Source organism: Pteronotus mesoamericanus, unplaced genomic scaffold (assembly GCF_021234165.1).
Source record: "Pteronotus mesoamericanus isolate MK-2021 breed Mesoamerican mustached bat unplaced genomic scaffold, CSHL_Meso_final contig_100, whole genome shotgun sequence".
Lineage (NCBI taxonomy): Eukaryota > Metazoa > Chordata > Mammalia > Chiroptera > Mormoopidae > Pteronotus > Pteronotus mesoamericanus.
In genome coordinates this window covers 16,758,412-16,778,754 of record NW_026554999.1, presented here as the reverse complement: position 1 = coordinate 16,778,754, position 20,343 = coordinate 16,758,412, and the positions used below count along the sequence as shown (strand labels likewise).

At 39.1% G+C, this 20,343-nt stretch overlaps 1 protein-coding gene across 1 annotated transcript; it reads right to left on the bottom strand.

Moving 5' to 3' along the window:
- Nucleotides 1-4,450: 4,450 nt before the first annotated feature.
- Nucleotides 4,451-19,785, bottom strand: TMEM202 (transmembrane protein 202). The gene is made up of 5 exons (XM_054578085.1): nucleotides 19,705-19,785; nucleotides 19,225-19,480; nucleotides 5,540-5,689; nucleotides 5,075-5,206; nucleotides 4,451-4,626 (listed from the first exon to the last, which is right to left on the bottom strand). The coding sequence occupies exons 1-5, from the start codon at nucleotides 19,783-19,785 to the stop codon at nucleotides 4,451-4,453; spliced, it is 795 nt and encodes a 264-aa protein (XP_054434060.1).
- Nucleotides 19,786-20,343: the final 558 nt, after the last annotated feature.

Here is a 20,343-nt window from a genome sequence, read left to right as displayed (position 1 = left end):
ATTCTTTGAATCTAAAGATCTTTTTAGATTTACTAATGTTTAATTAAAAAATTTTCTTTCTTTTTTAGGTTCATTAGTTAAATGCATAATCATTTATTTTAAATTATTTTTTTGTTGTTTTAAATAAAAGTACCTATGGGTTTTATTTGTAGTAATTATTTCATTGTTGTTCAGTTCTAAATATTTGTTTATTTCCATTGAGATTTATTTTTCAAAATTAAAAAATTATGTTTATTGATTTTAGAGAGAGAAAAAGGGGGAGAGCAAGAGAAACATCGATGTGAGCTAGAATCATTGATTGGTTTCTCGCTCACATCGAAGTTAAATCCATTATAAAACCTCAGCAATCAAAACATATGTGCCTTGATTGAGATAAACCTGCAACCTGGGTAGGTACCCTGATCAGGAGTCAAACACCCTAACTTCTGGTGCATGGGACAATGCTCCAACCAACTGAACCACACCAGCCAGGGCTTTATTGTGATTTTCTTTTTACCCATGAATTTTAGGGAGCATTTTTAAGTTCTCAAGAGTAAAAATAAATTTTAAAGATTCTTTTCTTTTTATTGAATTCTAATTCAATTTCATTGGGTCAGGTAACATGGGTTGATTGATAGCCTGAAATTAATTGGAACTTTCTTTAGATGTAGAATTTGGTCATTTTTTGCAAATACTCTAGATGTATATGAACACAAAATATTTTCTCATTTTGTTGTGTGTACTATCTAGATTTTACCTATCTATTGAACTGTTTTATTTCAATGATTATATGAGGTCTGTCTAGAAGGTATCCAGCCATGTAATATGAAAAATAGACACATTTATTGAAGAAAATACAAGATACAAGAATCATTGTACATAGGACAATGATACCTCAGTCGCCTTCCGAGCAGGCACCTTGGGACCTCACGCAGTTCTCCTAGTTGCCATCAGCTGCCCTGTCAATATTTTCTTGAATCTCATGGCTAGTCTGAAATTTCATCCCTTTCAGAGGTGATTTTAGTTTTGAGAAAAGCCAGAAGCTGCAGGGCACCAAATCTGGGCTCTAGCAGGGCTGAATCACCTGGGTGATTTGGTGTTTTGCCAAAATACTCTGCACCAGATGTGATGCATGAGTGGGCACATTGTTGTGAGGAAACTGCCAACCGCCAGTTGCCCATAGGTATGGCTTTCTGAATCATCCAAAATGTTTCAATAGAGGAATGTTGAAGCTTAATGCAAAATTTGATGCAGATTTGTTGCTCTACTCTCTCAGTCGTTTTGAATGTGATGGCCACACAGTACACATGCTCACTCAAAGACATCTACCACCTCCACTGAGTAGTACAGAAAAGTCATCATTGTTCACATATGCACATTCCAGTCCACTCTCCTTGGCTGTCAGGTTACATCAATGTCACACAAACTCTTTTAGTTATATTGACAATGGCTGGGCTTTTTCCAGAGAGACTTTTTATATTTTAAAATATTTTTTTATTTTTCAGTTACAGTTGACATGGTATTATATTAGTTTCAAGAGTATAACATAGTGATTAGACATTTATATAACTTATTATCACCCCCAATAATTCTAGCACCTGTCTTATACCATACATAGTTATTACAATATTACTGACTATATTTCCTATGACAATGGCTGTATATTTTTATTTATATAATTTCTAATTGGTCTTTTTTATTTAACTCTGATGTTGTTGTATTTCTATTTTTGTTTCATAGTTTTTGGTCTTTTTTTTGTAATCCATGATTCCATCATATCTCCTTGTGCATCCTAAGAATACTTAAAGTCTTTATCATGCTATATCCCAAATAATCTGAAACAAATTTATATTCTGATTGTTGAATTTGAGTTTTTTCCTGATACTTTCTTTTTACATGATTGGTATTCCTATTTGCAAGCACAACATGTTTTTGTTGCCCTTTTTGTTTCTTTCTCTCCCTCTATGCTTATTCCATCAGTAGTTTGGGGGTCTTCTTACTTTGGCCAAAGACCCTAGTCCTGGGCCAGGTCTCATATTATGGTATTTCAGATTTCCTGTTGTGTTATGCTATCAGGAAAGATCACAGATCCAGTTAATGAATCAGTGGGCTGCTTGGTTAAACAAGGTTGTATTTGTCTCCTTTTACCTCTTTGGGTCTGAGGTTCCAAATAAGCTCCAGCTCCAGTCAGTGTTTGGCAGTAGTTTTTGTTTGTTTTTTTCCCCATAGGTCTCTAGTTTGAGCTAGAGCTGAACTAGAGCTGTCAGCCTGTCTTTTGTCTGAGTCAGTGACTAGATGCACTAATAGTCCTTTTTACTCCACAGGAGTTGTCTTCCTGTTCACCTCTACTTACCTTTTAACTTAGAGCTCATTACGTCTATGGCTTAACTTGAATCATATACTTGTGTTTATCTTATTTTTCTGGTCAGTGAAACTGCTTGTCTTGTTTTGACCTGAATTAATATAATTCATCTCCCCACCCCTTCCTCTATCATGCAAATTGTTTGGAGAAGAGGGGATGTATGAAAGGGTCATTTACTGAGCTATCTTATTGAAAATCCACTTAGGTTTTTAAAGGAATTCTCTACAAGCAAAGAAAGATAAAAAGAAGAAAATAGAGCATTCAGTTTATAAAGGGGCAATGAAAAGTTGTCTCTGCTTATAAGATCAGATCATTCTCTGCCTGCAAAGCAGAAACTTAGTGATAATTACTGCTTATTCTCCCCAAATAGCCAAGGTCTTTATCAATACTTTCTATCATCTAGCATCTTCCACTTTTAGACCTGCTCCTTCTCTTCACTCCACTTAAACTTTCAATTCCCTGGAGAGTCATCGATACTCAGCTCCTTGTCAATTTAGTCATATAATGAAGTATTCAAACTGAATTATAAATAAAGTTTGTGAACTCACTGAGTCCTTAATTAGACAACATGTGAGGTATATTTCGCATGTGAGTGGTGATGGGAGGAAGAGGAATTGACTTGACTGCATGTTTATTCTTACAACCAGACAAAGGCCCAGAGCCAGACCAGAAGAGCCTCTGAAATGAGACAACTTGGAATGAGGAGGTAACAGTCAGTCTGCCCTAAGACCACCTGCTATGAGGAGAAGCCAACATGGGGAAAAGGGTTTTCTAAAGCAGAGTCAAAACAAGGTGCGTACATATATGTGTATTTGTATGTGTGTCTCTGTGCATGGGTGCACACATGCATGTGCTACTAAACTCCTTCCCTTCAAAATGAATGCAGAAGTATTAGTCAACTGGGCTTCCAGTTATCACCTGGAAATGGTTGGAAATTACTGATAAGGGACTGGGATTATAAGAACTACATAAATGCTCCATTTCTGTTTTGTTTGTTGTCTACAAAGGTTACCAGTGACTCTAAGCAAAAAAGACTCAAGGGCTTATCTTTAAGAACAGCAAGGGGAGAAGCTGGACACTGTAGCCCATTCCATTGCCAGGCTTGGGGAGAAGAATGGACCTCAATCCATAGAACAGTAGTATCAGTTACTAAAGAGATAAAGAACAAAATTAATGTCAGGAACCTTCTGCATGGAATCTGGTCTGGGTTTGAAAGGGATATTTAGCCATCAAAAGTTCTATATGATTGTCAGAACCCTTCCCCTGTCCCTACTTACTTAATCTTACAGAGTATATAAAACATGGTAAAATCCTTCAACTTTGTCCACATATTTACTTAGGCTGAAGAAAGACCTTCAGCCTCTTGGCTCAGTGAAACATTTGATGCCTAGGAGCCACAGGCTTGTCAAGGATCGGATAGAGGCTGTGGCCCTCTTCACAGAAAATTCAAACACAAGTTTTGTATAGAATTTCAGACAGTGTGTGGATGTCTGGTTAAGGTATCTCCCAGTCTAGGAAGAAGCAAGTGGGTTTAAATAATATGCTGTAAAGTTTTCAAATGGCTAATTCTCATAGGAAATGGGACCTCACAGATTTCCCAGAATCCCCTCAGCACCTTTGTGTGATGGGCGTTATCTCTATCAGTGTTCACGTCATTTCCGGTAATGATCTCCAATTCAGATTCAACAATATTGTTCAAGTATCTGCATCCTGAGTGTACCCACAGCTCCACATAATGAAGAAATTTTCAAACAGCATTAGGTAACATTTTTCTCCATGGACCTCTTTGATCCATGAGATCCCTGATGCCCAAAGAGATCTCTGATCCACACACTGAATCTATTGTTAATTTTTTTCATTCATGACCTAAACACTGATGTTTTCTTATAGAATTTTTTCATAAGTGAGATTTCATTACTTTTTTTGTGATTATCATTCATATTTTGGATCCAATGCACACAGAGGTCACTTTATCAGCTTTAATGCTGTCTCCTTCAGTAATATGGACATGATATTAGGAAAGTTTTTTAAAAGAATCTGCACAATCATTTCCAACTCAGCCTCTCCCCCATCTTTAAGACAGGCAGTAGTTGAATTTTCTTATCACCTTCACTTTTCTGTGTTTGGTAGTTTTCCCTCTCCATCACTTATCCCTTCATCTTCAGTGGGTGACACTGTAGTCACTGGACCAATTCCCAGCCTTGACCTCTCTATGGGAATCACAGTGGCATTTTGATCAAAGGGAAGAGGTCTGAAAGTTAAGTAATTGAGGAAGGAGATGATCCCTAGGGGAAGAGAAGAATTTGAGGTGAGTTTCAACAGACATATGGTCTTTTGGCTTTTGAAATTTGTACTTATTCTTTAAATACTCTGTTCAAAATGTCTCTTTTCAGTGAAGCCAATCCTCTCCCCCAGCAGAGTTGCTCTACCCTTCTGTGCTCCCATTTCATTATAGTATTTCTCACATGGTTAGGACAAAGCTTGAACCTCCTGGATTCAAATCATAGGTCTACTACTTTCTGTGTGGTCTTAAGCAAGTCACTCAACCTGTCTATGGCTCAATTATTGACAGAACAGATTACTAATTCTAAGTTTTCAGTTTCATACCACAGTGCCTCTCAATGTATAAATGTTCCAAACAGGAACAGTCAGTGCTTCTGTTTCTCCTAGATTCTACCTCTATTTCAAGGTGCGCTTTCCCCTTCCATCTTTCTAGGATAAGGCAGGACTCACCAGAAAACATGTATAAGAAGTCACTCCACCAATTAAGATAATAGGCCCAGAGGAGATCTGACTCCATGGCATCCCTGGTGTGCCAGTGAACCTGTGCCAGAAATAGGATGAGGCAGAAGAGCAAGCAGATGGCTAGGACCAGAAGAAAAGATGTCATAACCCATCAGTGTCTTCAGTCTGCCTTGACTACCACCCCCACCTCTTCTGCTTCCAGATGCCATATGTATGGCAGGATCAAATTGGGGGATTGACCAAGATGGGGAAGAAAAGGGGGCTTATACCTCTCCCCTAGCAAAAGTCACCTAAAGTGTGTTTTATACAATAAGACAGGATAGGTACCTGGCAACTTGATGTCATATTGAAGAAGAGAAAAGGGACAAGAAAAAGAAGATGAAAGCCCCAAAGAGAAACTTTGTTCCCTTGACAATTTTACCCTGGCATCACCCTGCCAGTCTGTATTTGTACCTGAGATGAAGCTGAGCATGGATACTTTCAGATCCAAGTTTGTAGTCATGCTTCCTCTTCTAGGGAGGCAAGAGCTTAAGAGCCAGCCAATACCAATGAGTATGGTGAGGACAGAGATTAAGAAGAAGGCCCTGGAATATTGAAGGTAATCTGCCAAAGAGAAGGAGAAAGGAAAGGCTTTGTTATTCCAGTGGGGAACCTCTCTTAAGAAAACCAGATAGAGCCTTTGAGAAGGGAGTAAGGACTAAGGAGAGGAAGCTGAGCTTGTTATGTGGAATCCAGAGAACAAATAAAGATGTTTTTTCTCACCTCTTCATTGATACTTGGAAATTCTTTACTATGAAGGCAAAGCCATCCTTGCAAAACTAAAGATAATATACAAATAGTTCTGGGTATGTTAACACATTAACTTAGATGTAAAATAGCTAATAAGAGGTATGAGTTTAACATCACAACACAGATTAAAATTTTTTCTTGTTCCTAGTTCTAATTCTAAAAGTAATAAATGTTACTTTTATTAATCCTTATATCAATATAAGGATTGTAAAGACTACAAAAATACCAAAAAGAAGGAAGAAAATGAGCCACAATCCCACTATCCAGAGACAACCTTTGGTAGTATTTTATTTCTTTCTACTATTTTTCTATCCTCTATTCATAGTAAATATAATACTCAATATTGTGTGATTTTTTTAACTTTATATTATATAGTAATTTCCCAGATCACATTGTAAACATCATTTTAATGGCTCCAAATAGTATGTTATATTTTGTTTAATGATTAAACCATTGTTGGAACTTGCTTCTGTTTTTTTCCTCCTTCAAATGTACCTGATGTGTATAAGCCTTGTCAGCCTTTGACTACAAAATGAAGTCACTTTTACTTTAACTCTTACTTTATAATAATTTCATCCCCTCAATTTACTGGATTGCAGGGACTTAACACCCCCAAAATACCTCCCATTCTTTTGAAATTTCCTCAGGGTCCTCAGGGTCTCCCTTTTTTTCAAGGTGAGGTCTGCTAAAGTTCTTTTGCTCCCTCACACAAGTTCTATACACTCCTCTCCCCTTTCCTCTTGGTTCCAGATCACTGCTCTTTGGTTCTGCCATTCACATCAAATAGGATGTTGGTAAGAGAAAAGGAGGGGGACATGCTAAACTTTTGTTACCACATCCCTGATACGGAACAGATCTTTCCTGACTTCTCAACAAATGTTTTAAGAAACAGAGGCTAGCCTCTCCATCCCAGGCCTGGGAGAGTGGCTCCCACAAAAAGAGTGGCAAGAAGAAAGGCTGTTCTACCATCAATGAGGTTGTAACCAGAAAGCACACCATCAGCATTCACAAGTGTAACCATGGAGTGGGTTCTAAGAAGTGTGCCCCTTGGGCACTCAAAGAGATCTGGAAATTTTCCATGAAGGAGATGGGAACTCCAGGTGTGGACATTGACACCAGGCTCAACAAAGCTGTCTGAGCCAAAGGAATAAGGAATGTCCCATACCTTTTCCAGGTGTGGTTGTCTAGAAAATGTAATGAGAATGAAGATACACCAAACAAGCTCTATATATTGGTTATCTACGTACTTGTCACCACTTTAAAAAAAATCTACAAACAGTTAATGTGGATGAGGACTAACTTCTGATTTTTGAATAAAGTTATAAAAATGCAAAAAATAGAGGCTAACTTACAATTGCAAGATGATATAGCTTTTCTGACATACCACAGACCCAGAGATTTCTTCAACACCATTTTCAGGGTGCCTTATTGTCTAGCTTCTTTCCAGTCTCAGGGTAGCGGGGGCCAGTTCATCTCCACCACAGAAAGCTCTCTAAGCACTTCTATGCCGAAGAATCCCAATCCAGGTTCCAAGTAATCCAGACACAAGATTATGTACCAAGATTATACAAGTCTAACATCTGCCTCTAAAATTTCATTTACTTTTATAGAACTTACCAGTTACTAACACCATCAATAATAATGTCCATGAAAAGAAATTACACCTGTAGTCACAACTGTGAGTTGCTCTTCAAGTTAGCCACATTCAAACACAATAACCCAGGAGTACATTTTTTAAAAACTGGGTCACACAGAATTAGCAGTGTATGTAGCCATTCAGAACTGCCAGCCCAGATTGATCTGCATGATGCTCAGTGACAGGCATCTTTTGCAGTATTTATCACACAATCTCCCATTGGCCTAGCAGTCCTACTTTATAGACTAGGACCATTACCTACAGCCCCCTGAATATAGCCAATTGAACTAAGTAAGGGGATCTGACCCATGTTGGACCAACTTGATTTTCATTCTTAGAAATCTGGATTTGGGACTGATTAATCCTAATTTCCTCTTTTGCTTGCTTGAACCAAGAATATATAAAGCTAGATTAGCATATTACTTTTTGGGCATTTACACACCAATAAATAGGGAAAATGGAGCTATAAATGTAAAACAAAGCATAAACAAAATTAGGTGACATAGCAATTCTAGAGACACTGAGTATTTGGTGGGTTTTACCCAGTGTCCTCTGGAATCCCCTAATGTCCAGCGAACTTCCTGTCTTTGGGAGTCTATGAGATTCCTCTGAATCCTTACAGATAAGTTTGCTCTTTAGCTTATGCTAGTTCAAATTAGTTCTGATATTCAAAACACACTGTATAAGGTATTCATTTCAATTCCTGTACAGCTTTATTCTACCATGAGGGGAAGACTGTGTTTTTGTGCTTTTCTTACAATCTTCTATGTCATAGATCCTCGTCTCTTGAAAACCAAATAAAGTTACTCACAAAGGAACAACTAAAGATTTCTGCATACAACAGTCTAGCCCCTCAAAGGAACCAAGTCTACTAGTCATTATCATACACCACAGATTACCTAACCAAACAAAACATTTAGATTCAGAGTCTAAAACAACTGCATTGGTTGCTTTCATAGTTTTAAAAATTAATTTAACAAAACAAAAACAAAGTCACCGAACCTGAATTTAAACCTCTATTTCCTGTAGGACCAAAACCTACTGTAGTTTTTAAATAACAATTTTGGTGGCTCTCTGGATGCTTTGAGACATTAGTTGGCCCTCCCCTGGGCTCAGTGCTGGTAAAAAACAGCCTTGGTGTGCAGCCTGGTGCTTTCAGAACTCATACAGGCCCAGCAGAGTGAGCCACAAGCTAGGGGTCACTGATAGCTCCAAATATGTTGCCCAGGAACACTCACAGGCAGTGTCTGACACAGGCTGCACTAGCATCTTTGAAGATCTACCAAATACATAGAAACAAACACAAAGAGGCAGCCAAACTAGGAAGACAAAGAAACAGGCCTAAAATGAAAGAACAAGAGGGTTCAGAAGAAGAGCTAAATGAAATGGAGGCAAGCAATTTATCAGATATAGAGTTCAAAGTAATTATTATAAGGGTGCTCAACAGCATGAAAAAAAAAGACATAGAAACCATAAAAAAAGAACCAGTAGAAAGAAGAAATACAGTATCTGAAATAAACAATACACTGGAAGAAATTAATAGTAGGTTAGATGAAGCAGAGGATCAAATCAGCAATTTGGAAGATAAGGTAAAAAAAAACATCCAATCAGAGCAACACAAAGAAAAAAGAATTTTAAAAAAGAGGAGAGTTTAAGGGTCCTTTAGGACAACATGAAATGTAACAACAACCACATCACAGGATACCAGAATGAGAGGAGAGTGAGCAAGAGATCAAGAACCTGTTTGAAGAAATAATGACCAAAAATTCCCTAACCTGGTGAAGGAAGAAAACACGCAAGTACAGGAAGTGCAGAGAGTTCCCAGAAAGATGGACCCAAAGAGGCCCACACCAAGATACATCATAATTAAAATGGCAATGCTTAAAGACAAGGAGAGAATCTTAAAAGCCAGAGGAGAAACGCAGTTAGTTACCTAAACGGGAGCTCCAATAGAATGTCATCGGCTCCTCAACAGAAATATTTCAGGCCAGAAGGGAATGGCATGAAATATTCAATGTGATGAAAAGCAAGGACCAGCTGCCAAGGGAGAGATTGACAGAAATACAGACAGAGTAGGGGATTTTAATACCCTGCTGACTTCAATGGGTACATATTCCAGACAGAAAATCAACAAGGAGACAGTGACCTTAAATGACACACTAGATCAAATGGATTTAATTGATATTTTCAGAGCATTTCACCATAAAACATCAGAATATACATCCTTTTCGAGTGTACATGGAACATTTTCTAGGATAGAGCATGTGTTAGGATACAAAATGAGCCTCAAAAAATTTAAAAAGATTGAAATCATATCAAGCATCAACTCTTACCATGATGTTTTGAACCTAGAAATCAATCACAACAAGAAAACTGAAAAATACCCGAAGACATGGAAGCTAAATAACATGTTATTAAACAATAAATGGATTAAATATGAGATCAAGGAAGAAATCAAAAGATACCTCGAAACAAATGAAAATAAGAACACAACACCCCAAATTCTGTGGGATATAGGGAAAGAAGTCCCAAGAAGGAAATTCATAGTATTCCAGGTCTACTTCAAGAAACAAGAAAAAGCTCAAATAAACAACTTAACTTTATACTTAAAGGAACTTGAAAAAGAACAATAAACAAAACCCAAAGTGAATAAAAGGAAGGAAATAATAAAGATCAGAGCAAAAATAAATGAAATAGAGTACAAAAAAACAAACAAAAGATCAATGAATCCAAGAGCTGATTCTTTGAAAAGATAAACAAGATTGACGAACCTTTAACCAGACTCGTCAAGAAAAAAAAATAGAGGTCCCAAATAAATAAAGCCAGATGAAAGAGGAGAGGTAACCACTGACACCAAAGAAATACAAACTATATGCCAACAAATTGGACAACCTGAATGAAAAGGATAAATTCATAGAAACATACAACCCTCCAAAGCTAAATCAGGAAGAATCAGGGAATCCAAATAAAAGGATTACACCTGGGAAAATTGAAGCAGTAATAAACAAAAACAAAAACAAAAAAAGACCTCTTAACAAACAAAAGCCGTGGACGGAATGGCTTCACAGGTGAATTTTACCAAACATTCCAAGATGAACTAACACCTCCCCTTTTCAAACTATTCCAAAATTCAAGAGAAAGGAAGACTCCCAAACTCATTTTATAAGGCCAGCATTATCCTAATTCCAAAACCGGATAAAGGCACTACAAAGAAAGAAAATTATAAGCCAATATTCCTGAAGAACACACATGCTAAAATCCTCAACAAAGTATTAGCAAACTGAATACAGCAATACATCAAAAAGATCATACACCATGATCAAGTGGGATTTCTTCAGGGCATGCAAGGCTGGTAAGTATTTGCAAATCAATAAATGTAATATACTACATAAACAAAATGAAGGATAAAAATTATGATCGTATCAATAGATGCAGAAAAAGCATTTGATAAAATTCAGCACCCATTTATGATAAAACCATCATCAAAGTGATAATACAGGGAACATAGACTAAATGTAATTAAGGCCATATATGACAAACCCACTGCCAACCTTATATTCAATGGGCAAATACTACAAGTGTTTCCAATAAAATTGGGGACAAGGATGTCTGCTTTCACCTCTCTCGTTCAACATACTCCTGGAGGTCCTAAGCCATAGCAATCAGACACAAAGAAATAAAAAGCATCCAAATTGGAAAGGAAGAAGTAAAACTGTCTTTATTTGCAGATGAAATGATACTGTACATAGGGAACCCTAAAGATTCCACCAAGAAACTACTAGAACTGATAAATGAATTCAGTAAAGTAGCAGGATACAGAATTAATATCCAGAAATTAGCTGCAGTTTTATACACCAATAATGAACTATCAGAAAGGGAAATTTACAAAACAATCCCATTCACTATTCTTTGAAAAGAATTAAATACCTAGGAATAAATTTAATGAAGAATGTAAATGATCTTACTTGGAAAATTATGAGGAACTGAAGAAAGAAATAGAATAAGATACAAGTAAGTGGAAGTATAGTTCATGTTCATCGACAGGATGAATTAACATCATTAAAATGTCCATACTATACAAAGCAATCCAAAGATTCATTGCATTTTGAATTACCAGTCCAAAAGAACCTATGCACCCCAATGTTCATAGCAATGTTATTAACAATAGCCAAGTGCTGGAAACAGCCTAAGTGCCCATCAGTAAATGAATGGATCAAAAGACTGTGATACATTTACACAATGGAATACTACGCAGCAAAAGGAAAGAAGGAACTCCTACTTCTTGTGAAAGCATGAATGGACTGGGGAATATTATGCTAAGTGAAATAAGCCAGGCTGTGCAAGACAAATGACATATGATCTCACCTATACGTGGAACATAATCAACAAAACAAATGAGCAAAATAGAACCAGAGTCATGGAAACAAGGAACAAACTGACGGTGATGAGCAGGGAGTGGGGAGGGGGATAATGGGAGAAAGAAGAGAAAGGGGCAAGCCAAGGAACATGAATAGAGGACTCCTGGGCATGGACAATGGCAGAGGATTGACTGTGGGAGTGGAGGCAGCAGGGCAGGGGAGAGCAATGTGGAAAAAGGCGGGACCACTGTAACTGAACAACAGTAAAAAAATAAGAAAAGAAAAAGTCTAATAAAATCTACAGTGACCTTATAGTGAAGGTGTAGGAAATACTCTGGTGTTCTGATATAGGCTGAGGTTAGCCCCAGTCCAAAAAAGTTATTATCTCAAGCAAGTCATTGTGCAAAATAAAAAATTCACAAAAATATTCCTGTTAAAATATGTGAACAATGAACTCAAAATTGGTAAAACAGAAAATAGCAAGTATTGGGCTACTTTCTATATTTTTTTTAGTAACAATAATATGGAAAATGTAATTATATGCCAAGATTTGTGCTTATACACAGACATAAAAAAATCTAAATTAAAAAAAATTCAATGTAATTCTTTTCAAGATACCAGGACATATTTCACAGAATAGAACAAATATTCCAAAAATTTATATGGAACCACCAAAAAATACTGAAGAGCAACAGTGATCTTCAGAAAAAAAAGAATAAAATTGGTGGAATCATTCTACATAATATCAAACTATATTATAAGGCCATAATAATCAAAACAGCATAGTACTGGCATGAAAACAGATACATAGATCAATGGAATAGAATAGTGAGCCCAGAAATAAATCCACACTTTTATAGCTAATTAGTATTTGACAAAGGAAGCAAAAATATACAATGGCTAAAGACAGTTTATTCAATAATATGATATTGGGAAAATTGGACAGATATGTGCAGACAAATTAAACTAAATCACCTTCTTATGCCACACACAAGAAAAAATTCAAAATGAATTAAATAATTAAATGTTAGACTAAAAACCATAAAAAATCCTAGAAGAAGACATAGACAGTAAAATCTTAGACACTGCTCATAGCAATATTTTTTCTCATATATCTCTTCAGACAAGGGAAACAAAAGAAAAAATAAAGAACTGGACTACATCAACTAAAAAGGGTTGCGAGGCAAAAGAAACCATCAAAAATGAAAAGACAACCCACTGAATAGGAAAACACATTTACTGATACATCTGATAAGGGGTTTAATATCCAAAATTTATTAAAACTTATAAAACTCAAACCATAAAAAACAAACAATCCAATTTAAAAATGGAGAAAGGACCTGAACAGACACTTCTCCAAAGAGGACATACAGATGGCCAATAGACAAATGTAAAGATGCTCAACATCACTAACAATCAGAGAAATGCATCTTAAATCCACAATGAGATATCACTATACACCTCTCAGAATGGGATCATCAATAAATCAAGAAACAACAAGTGCTGGGAAGGATGTCAAGAAAGGGGAACCCTTCTGCACCGTTGGTGGGAACACAGATTGGTACAGCCACTTTGGAAAACAGTATGGATTTACCTCAAAAAAATAAAAAAGGAACTCTCTTTTGACCCAGCAATTCTATTCTGGGGTTTTATTAAAAAAAACTGAAACACTAATTCAAAAGAATATATGCACCCCTATGTTCATTGCAATGTTATTTACAACAGCCAGATTTGGGAACAGACCTAGTGTCCATCAGTAGAATGGAATACTACTCAGTCGTAAAACAGAAGAAAATTTTACCCTGTGTGACAGCATGGATGGTCCTGGAGAATATTATGCTAGGTGAAATAAGCCAGTCAGAGAGAGGCAAATACCATATGATTTCACTCATATGTGGAATCAAATGATGAAACTGAACTAAAAAGTAAAAGAGAGACAGAATCGTAGAGAGCAGGCTGACAGTTCTAGGTAGGGGGCGCATTGCGGCATGGTGGGATCACACAAAAAAGTGAAAGAACTCATGGATGTGGAAAACAAAGTAGTGATTGTGTGGGGAAGGGGTGGGTGGAGGTGGAAGAGGGTAAGTGGGATCAATCAATCAATCAATCAATGACAGTTTTCACAAAGCTTAGCCATCAAAATTTAAAAATCTTAGAAATGCTTCCTGTCAAGATGGTGGCATAGGTAAACATGGCTCACCTCCTCATGAAACTACATCAAAATTACAATTAAAATATAGAACATCCATCACTTAAAACTGTCAGAAATCAGGTTGAATGGAAGTCTGACAACTACAGAATTAAAGAAACACCATCCATCCAGACTGGTAGGAGGGAAGAAGACATGGAGTGGACTGGTACCACATCCACCTATAATGGATAAAAATTCGGGAGGGATATCTCAGGAGTGAGGAACCCCAGCCTCACACCTGGCCCCCCAGCCCAGGGTTCCATGCCAGAACATAAGTCCCCATAACTTTAGGCTGCAAAAACCAGTGAGGATCGAATCGCTTGAAGAAACTTCTGGAGTCCCTGGCAGTTCCTCTTAAAGAACCCACAAACACACTTAATCAGACTCCCTCTGAGCTCCAGCACCAGGGTAGCAGCTTGAAAGGCACCAGTGGCATACAGGTAGGACCTGAAGTGTCTGGCATCAAGGTGAGAGCTGGAGGGCAGCTTCCTCCAGGCAGAAAGGCAAGGAGAGACCATTGTCCCTTTTCTGAATCCTCTCACCACAGAGCTGCAGAGCCGGCAGGCAGGTGCCATATTTGAGGCTCCATCAACCTGGATAACAGTGTTTACTCCATTCTGGAGATCCCCAGAGACTGTGGCCCACTCAACCTTTGGGTCCACCCAAGCTGCTTTTCCCTATCCATGTCTGGACTTGACTCAGGCTTCACTAATCCCTGAATCCTCTCAAGCAATCTTCCAACAGCAATCAAGGCTCAACTACAAGAGCATGTACTCAGCCTACACAAAGGACTCACCTCGAGTACCCATCTTGGGTGGTTTTGGAGTTTGTGCCACTGGACCCTGCAGGACACCTACTACATTAGGCCATGCTACCATGACAGGGGGTCACAGCAGCTCTACCTAATAGGTAGGAACAATCACAAGAAGGCTGCCAAAATGAGGAAATAAAGAAAAGTAGCCCAAGTGAAAGAACAGATGCAACTCCAGGAAAAGAACTAAACAAAATGGAGATAAGCAATTTATCAAATGCAGAGTTGAACTTCCAGCCAAGATGGAGGCCTAGGTAGATACACTTTGCCTACTTGCACAACCAAAAGAACAACAAATTTAAAAACAAGAAACAAACAGAGCTGCCAGAAAATTGAACTGTATGGAAGTCTGACAACCAAGGAGTTAAAGAAGAAACATTCATCCAGACGGGTAGGAGGGGGCAGAGACCAGCAGCTGGGGCACCAGCTGGAGGACCAGGCAGGTGAGGTGACAGCTGGCGGTCCCACACTTGCATGTGGATGAACTGGGAAGAACAACTGGGGAGCCAGAGAGACTGTGCAACCCAGGGTTCCAGCATGGGAAAATAAACCTCAAAACCCCTGGCTGTAAAAATCTGCGGGGGATGTGGCAGTGGGAGAAACTCCCAGAATCACAGGAGAGTTTGTTGGAGAGACCCAGAGGGTTCTAGAAAGTATACAAACCCACCTACTAGGGAATGAGCCCTAGAAGGGCCCCATTTGCTTGTGGGTAGCAGGGGAAGTGACTGAAAGCTAGCAGAGAGCGGAGCAAGCAGCAGTATTCCCTCCCTGACCCCTCCCTGACATATGGCACCAAAACACAGCCATAAGGGTTGCCCTACCCTGAAGAATACCTAAAGCTTCACTTCTTACAATGTAATGGGATCACTGAGACAAAGAAATATGGTCCAAATGAAAGAACAGATCAAAGTCTCAAAAATAGAACTAAGCAATGAAGAGATAGCCAACATATCAGATGCACAGTTCAAAACACCAGTAATCAAGATGCTCACAGAAATGGTTGAGTATAGTGGCAAAATAGAGGAAAGAGTGAAGGCTACGCAAAGTGAAATAAAGAAAAATACACAGGGAACCCACAGTAAAGGAAAGGAAACTGAGACTCATATCACCGATTGGGAGAAGAAGGAAGAGATAAATATTCGACCAGAACAAAACGAAGAAACAAGAATTCAGAAAAATTAGAAGAGGCTTAGAATGCTCCGGGACAACCTTAAATGATCCAACATCTGAATCATAGGGGTGCCAGAAGGAGAAGAGGAAGAGTAAGAAATTGAAAAGTTATTTGAACTAATAATGAAGGAGAACTTCCCCGACCTGGCAAAGGAAATAGACATTCCTCTGTCTATTTGAGCAGATCCAGGAATCTCAGAGAGTCCCAGAGAAGTTGGACCCAAGGAAGCACACACCAAGGCACATCATAATTAAGTTACCCAAGATTAAAAATAAGTAGAGAATCTTAAAAGCAGCAAGAGAAAAGGAGACAGTTACCTACAAAGGAGTTCCCATAAGACTGTCAGCTGATTTCTCGAAAGAAACCTTACAGGCAAGGAGGGGCTGGCAAGAAGTATTCAAAGTCAGGAAAGACAAGGACCTACATCCAAGATTACTCTATCCAGCAAAGCTATCACTCAGAATGTAATGTCAGATAAAGTTCTTCCCAGATAAGGTCAAGTTAAAGTTCATCATCACCAATCCCTTATTATATGAAATGTTAAAAGAACTTACCTAAGAAAAAGAAGATCAAAACTATGAACAAGGAAATGGCAATAAATACATATCTATCAACAACTGAACCTAAATAACAAACTAAGCAAACAAAAGAACAGAGACAGAATCATGGATACGGAGAGGGTTTTGATGGTTGCCAGATGGGATGTGGTGTAGTGGAATGGGTGAAAAGGTGAGAGGATTAAGAAGTACAAATAGGTAGTTAATGAACAGCCATGCTGATGGAAAGTACAGTATAGGAAATGAAGTAGACAAAGAATTTATACACATGACCCATGGACATGAACAATGGTGTGAGGACTGCCTGAGGGCATGCAGGGTGTTGTGTGAAGGTTGGAGAAGGGGGAAAAACTGGGACAACTATAATAACATAATCAATAAAATATAACTTTTAAATAATCTGAAAACCTAAGTTACAAAAGATCCTATTTGCATATGACAAGAAACTTGGTCCAGGGAGAGGAGTTGCCTAGAAAAAGGGAATATCTGTGTGGGTCACCTGCATCCAAACATTTCTGAAGTTTTCCTTAATGATACATTGTGATGTGGACTTAGGTTGCAGGAGCAGCAAGACAAGCCTCCTAGTTTTCTGAAGACAATGGAGCTAATACCCTGGAAGAGAGGTGATGTCATTTTCAATTTGGAGAGGAAGATGCCCAAATATTTGAAAAACTTGGTAAGATCCTTGCTAGTGTTCTCAGGATCATCCCAGTCAGTGATTCTGCACTTTACAGCACCATTGGGTTGGATGTAAAAGCTACCAATACTGGAGAGACACTAACCAACCAAAAAGCAGTAGTGTTTCTCAGATGGCCATTTGTAACTGATAGGCAGTATCTCCTTCTACTGTTGTGAAAGTAAGCTTTGCCCAGGAGGTTTGGAAAGTGGGAGAGGTAGGGCTATGAGCCACTGCCTCGTGTGAACAAATAGGCTTGGTTAACAGTATATATTCTTCTCCTTTAGAGCTCTCAACCTCCTGAAGGCAGCAATGGGGAAGCCAAAATGACATTAAAAGAAAGAATCATAGAAGAGAAGTCAGCACCTGCTACTCAGTGGTTCCCAAGAGATTTGGTGGTGGGCTCCCTCACCGCACCGTATGTTCTTCAGCAAAAATTAAAACCAGGATAGAGAGGCAGTGTTTCAATAAGATCTAGCCCTTTCTTAACTCTGAAGGAGCTAGACTGGGTGGGTGGATGTGGGGCATGGATACTGATTTTGAGGATGAAGATGGTACTATCAGAAACAAAGTGGGGGAATTAGCCTACTTACTTAGGCAAATCTAAACCTCCACGTTGCTGCTATTGTGCCTTCATTCCAGGAACACAAGGCCCACACAAAACTTCCCCAGACTCAAAGGAAGTGCCACAGGAGGTGGTTTGGAAAAGACCCTGGATGGAGACATAGTATCCTGAAGAGGAAGCTGTAAAATCTGCTTAGTGGCTGGGTTTTCTGGTGAACTTGATACCAGAATAAAGCTCCTCCCACAAGCTGGTGATGTTTAATGTGTAGTGGTTTCTGGGGCCCTGGCCTGGAGTGCCCAGTGCCTTTACCAAAAGACCTACCTTATCTTCCCCACCACCTGCAAAACAGTTGAAGTTACTCTCCGTGGCCACACAGTCTTTTACATTACATTCTGATCTTAACTACACTCCAAGAGAATTAACAGAGTGGGTCTATTCCACACTTCAGACCTAGTAATAAAAGTGAAGGATGGTGTCCTCTACTCCCTATTCCCTCCTTCATCTCATCAGCAACAGCTACAGCAGAGAGTCTAACAGTCATCGAGAACCAGGTGAGATCAGGGTCTGGGCACAGTGGCCTGGGGCAAATCCAGGACAGAGGAACATGAGCACACACATTCTTGAGCCCACATTCAGAGACAGCCTCTGTGGAACTCTCAGAAATGACAGGGGGTACTATGGGAGTGGGGGCTCAATTCTTGCATTCCAATAGATAAAAGTTTAAAGTTTTTGAATTTGGATAAGAATAGATTTGGGCAATAATAATATATTATTGTCACAGGCTGATGAAGCCTGCACATATGAATTACATTTTGGGAATTCCTTATGAGAACTGTATTACAGCCTAAACCTAGAATAGGACTAGTTTGCATTGGAAATGGGGGTGGGGGGTACTTATAATTGTGTACATAGAGGACCGACTTAGTTGACTTTCTCTAAACCATTAATATTTGGCTTCCGGTGATTTCAAGGCTCCAAAAAATAAACTATTTGCTACTTTGAGTGACAAAATATCAAGATTCTGACTCATTAAAAATTTAAACAATAATCTCAAGTCCTGAGTTTTAGCCTGGGGACATAGTTACACGATCAAATACGAATCCCATTGTTTCACAGTAACAGTTTGTAAATGACAGGAGTTCTTCCCAGGCAGTAAAGAGAATATTAACTCATTATTTGGGAGAAGAAACACTCTAAGATAGAGGGGAGAACTGATACACTGAGGACACCAAGGAAAGGATGGCGATAGTCACAATCTGGCAGGGTCCACCCTGGACTTAGAGATGTGAGGGCCAAAAGATCTTGGAGGAAGAAAGATGAAGGACAATGTGGCGGAAAGCTCTGAAACTGTGGGGCCTGTGGCATTTAATTTAGTGGCACTCACAGGGTGGCTTGGGTGTGTGGCTCCAGCACAGCTCATGGCTGCATGAGATCCAGAGTCCTGAGTAGAGCTGAAGGCCGTTCTTGATCACCAGGAACTGCACCCAGTTCAGTGGGGACACGCAGATCAGCATGAGGAGACTGAAACCACAGAGGCTGCCACAGAACATTCGGATGTAGGTGTGTGTCTGATCCACATGCTGCTGCCGCCTCTCGGGTGGCATCGAGGCACTCGGATGTTTGTTGGTGGGGAGGGTGGGCTACAAGGATGAGGGAAATATTGCCTACCCAAAAAGGTAACACTCGATCCCCAGGGTCACCTACTCTTCTCTACCTTGAGTAGCCCCACGTGCGTTTGATTTGTGGATTTCTATCCCTACCCCTTCTATGAAAAACAAAAGGGTAATCCTTTCTCTGTCTTCTAGGTCCACCTTTAAGTAAGTCCTCTTCCTCCCATCTGACCTGTAATTTGGTACCTCCTCACCCTTTGGTATTTCCGGTTCCCCTTAAGTTTGGGAACCTCAGGACTGTAGAAGGTCAAGACTAATTGTTCCCTCCTCTCCATCTTGGCAGCCAGTTCACTTTCTAACTGCCACGGAATTTGTGTCAGCACCTCCTCACAAATGCTGGCAGAAACAAAAGGGGTCAGAACTCACAGTCCATATCCCATGTATGTGTGATGCTCCTCACCCAGCCTTCTCTGACTCCTCTCAACTCCTTTATTAAATAAATCCACAAATATTTTGTCAGCAGTTGCTGTGTGTCAGGCTTTGTGTTAGGCCTTAGGACATAAAGGTGAATCAGACACAGTTTTCTAATAGTAAATTAAAAAGTGTAACACAAATGTCTCCAGAACTCAGCTTGTGGTTATAATTAAGATGATACATATGATTTTAATATGCTGATATACTCGTATACTAGTAGCCCAGAATCCATGCTCTTGCCCAGCTCTAAGAGGAGAGGCCCAGGTTGTATCTCAACAGGCTCACGAACTAGTCTGTCAGCCATAATTCTTCATGCAGCATCTACCCTTTTCTTCCATTTTTGCTCTGGTTCCTTCTCTTTAATGCCCTCTGCTCAGGAAGTCATTTAAGGGTGCTACCCATCGTGCCACTGCTGACTG

Coding starts and splice junctions, on each gene's coding strand:
- TMEM202 (XM_054578085.1), bottom strand. CDS start 19,785: ATGGAGAGGAGGGAACAATTAGTCTTGACCTTCTACAGTCCTGAGGTT. Junction 5,690..19,224: donor CCACACACCCAAGCCACCCT/GTGAGTGCCACT, acceptor TCTCTTTGGCAG/ATTACCTTCAATATTCCAGG. Junction 5,207..5,539: donor CATGCTCAGCTTCATCTCAG/GTACAAATACAG, acceptor TTCTGGTCCTAG/CCATCTGCTTGCTCTTCTGC.